Source organism: Penaeus japonicus, unplaced genomic scaffold (genome assembly GCF_977035675.1).
Source record: "Penaeus japonicus unplaced genomic scaffold, GWHDUDI00000001_assembly GWHDUDI00000020, whole genome shotgun sequence".
Taxonomy (NCBI): domain Eukaryota; kingdom Metazoa; phylum Arthropoda; class Malacostraca; order Decapoda; family Penaeidae; genus Penaeus; species Penaeus japonicus.
Window position 1 is genome coordinate 20,968,699 of NW_028234422.1, and position 2,500 is coordinate 20,971,198.

Sequence of the window (2,500 nt, forward strand, 5' to 3'; positions counted from 1 at the left end):
CGGAAGGCAAGAATGAACTGAATCTACGTCAAACCTTAACAAATAGACGCATATACTAATAATCAATTGATTAGCATATGACTGTCACTCAACCAACACACCAATTGGCCCGAAGATTTACTAATCTGAACTTCATTTGTTTACCAGTTTGTTACTCCAATACGGTCGGTCACTCTCCGCTCTCTGCTTTTGCAATACCAACTATCTGATAATACGACACATCAACGCAACACAATCCGAAAAAGCCCTTTAAGCAAAATTGACCAGCACATACTTTTCACTTTACCAAGATGTAATGGGGTTATGATATTTTTGTATCTCATTATTTCCTGTCGGTTCTTTAGTTATTATGATTCTAAGGATTGATTAGATTACTCAAAGGATGAAATAAACAATATGAATTTCTTTTAAATATTTTATTCACACACACACACACACACACACACACACACACACACACACACACACACACACACAAACAGTCATTTGCGTGCCTGTGTGTTTCAACTCTTCTTTTGATATATATTTTGATACACATCGAGGTGTAATCACATTGAGGCATATACAGAAATATAAAGTAATTTTGTTATGTCGAGGCGCCTACAACGATAAGCGAGTCAGCCTGGGACGACATGTCATATGCGCAGAACGTATATGATTTTTGGATTTTTTTGTAAGAAATAAAACTAAAAATTACGTGAGTGTTCCACTAACAGTCCTTTATATTTCCACACAAATAATACCATTTCAGCAATAAAAATGCCATTCCAGTCATAGATTCTACCTTGGAGATGTAAATTGGATAACTGTGTATCGCATATCATTGCAGCATTGCCATTTTATCATGAAAAGCGTAAAAACTTTTTTCTCTTCTATGTAGCATACTGAACATCAGCTGCTAACTCTTTTAAAACATTTGCTAGTAAAATATACATTACTTTGTCATCATTCTTTGACAATATTAATAAATGATTTGCAAGTAACTACACCAATATTATACTGAAATTCGTAGCGCCGTGGTCTAGCGGTTTGCTATGAATTAGCGCTTTTTCGGTTTCTTAGCCAAAGACTTCGCAACACTGATTCTTAGAAACACAAACACGTGTCCGAAGTTAAACGAAACAAAATTCAATCCAGGGAATTAAAACATCAAAAGTTTAAAACCTTATAAAAGAAGAAAGAAGAAGAAGCAGCGGGACATCCATATCAAGATAGATTTCCTCGAAAATAAGTCATCATGAGTCAACCAGACGAGATTGTCTTGACTAAGCAGATTCTAAACAATTTTGTAAGTTAATTTTGATTGTTTTTCATAACCATAGAATATATTGTTGTAAACTTAGTAGTTTAAGTCTGTGAAATCATTTGCAATTACGATATTGGCTCTATTAACTGGTGAACGTAGCTAGGAACACTGGGATAGACATTGAAAAAAATACAAACAACGAGAAACAATATAAACACAACACAAATATGTACTAATCAGTTTCTTGGTGAATCCACCCCCATATGATTGTGAGATCTATTAGAGCATTAGCCAATGAATTCCTCTCACCCTCTACTACTATTATGTTGCAGATTTTCTATACCCGATAATAAAAGAGGGTATGAAGGTGATCAGGAAGTGAATTTAATTGATATGTGTCACAAATGTATATTAGTTCCACCATATATTTGTGTTCTGCAAAACTCACATGGTGTACTATGTGCACAGTGATTGCTGTTGCTTCTGACACAACACAAAACAATTTTTGGTGAGAAATGTGCATGAGTTGTTTTTGTGGCATTTATTGTGTACTAAATTCTACTAAAACTTGTAACCCATTGTGGATAGGTGTCATGACATACATGACGCACAAGTATTTGGCCAGGTGTCCGTATTGTCCAAGATGTTAGTTGTCATGCCATATCTGACGATGAGGAGAGTGGATTGCTGTCTTTATTATACTATGAGTAACAACTCGGTTCAATGAGTGATGAGTATAGCTGCAATCATAATTACTATAATTGTTGTAATATTAAGCAAAATGGAGTCAATTTAAAATCTGAAAAAAAGATGGTACAATTGGCACCAGCAGGAGAGAAAGCCTTGAATGGCACCCACCCATGATCTCTAGCAAGCGCTTCAGAGAGTGATGACACACAGCAAGATGCTAACCTCTTGCTCTACAGTGCTGGTGATGAAGGATGTGCTGGCAGAATTAGAATAGGAAGGTGGCTTAAACCATGCTCATTGTCTACAATGTGCCCCTGTGCCAGTATGGCTACCATGTGCTGTGGCACTAGCAGTCATAAGCACAGGTTTCCTTCCTCTTCTCCATTGCTTCATGTTCTTTCATTGGGGATGGTTATTTCTTTCATACTTTATGTAAGTAAAATAATACCAAAAAAATGAAGTTGATTTTTGTCCTCCCATAACACTCTTATACTGCTTTATATTACTTCATTATTTATTTTTTATTTTGTATTTTTTTTTTTTTTAGTTTGTTGACAGTACAAG

The 2,500-nt window shown here is 35.4% G+C and overlaps 1 protein-coding gene across 1 annotated transcript in view; it reads left to right on the forward strand.

The window, feature by feature from the left end:
- Nucleotides 1-1,041: 1,041 nt before the first annotated feature.
- LOC122259188 (uncharacterized) overlaps nt 1,042-2,500 on the forward strand; it is a 28,470-nt gene continuing 27,011 nt past the window's right edge. The window contains exon 1 of the mRNA XM_043025794.2: nt 1,042-1,288. Coding sequence (XP_042881728.1) covers nt 1,238-1,288 — 51 coding nt within the window. The 5' untranslated portion in view covers nt 1,042-1,237. The remainder of the gene's footprint in view (nt 1,289-2,500) is intronic.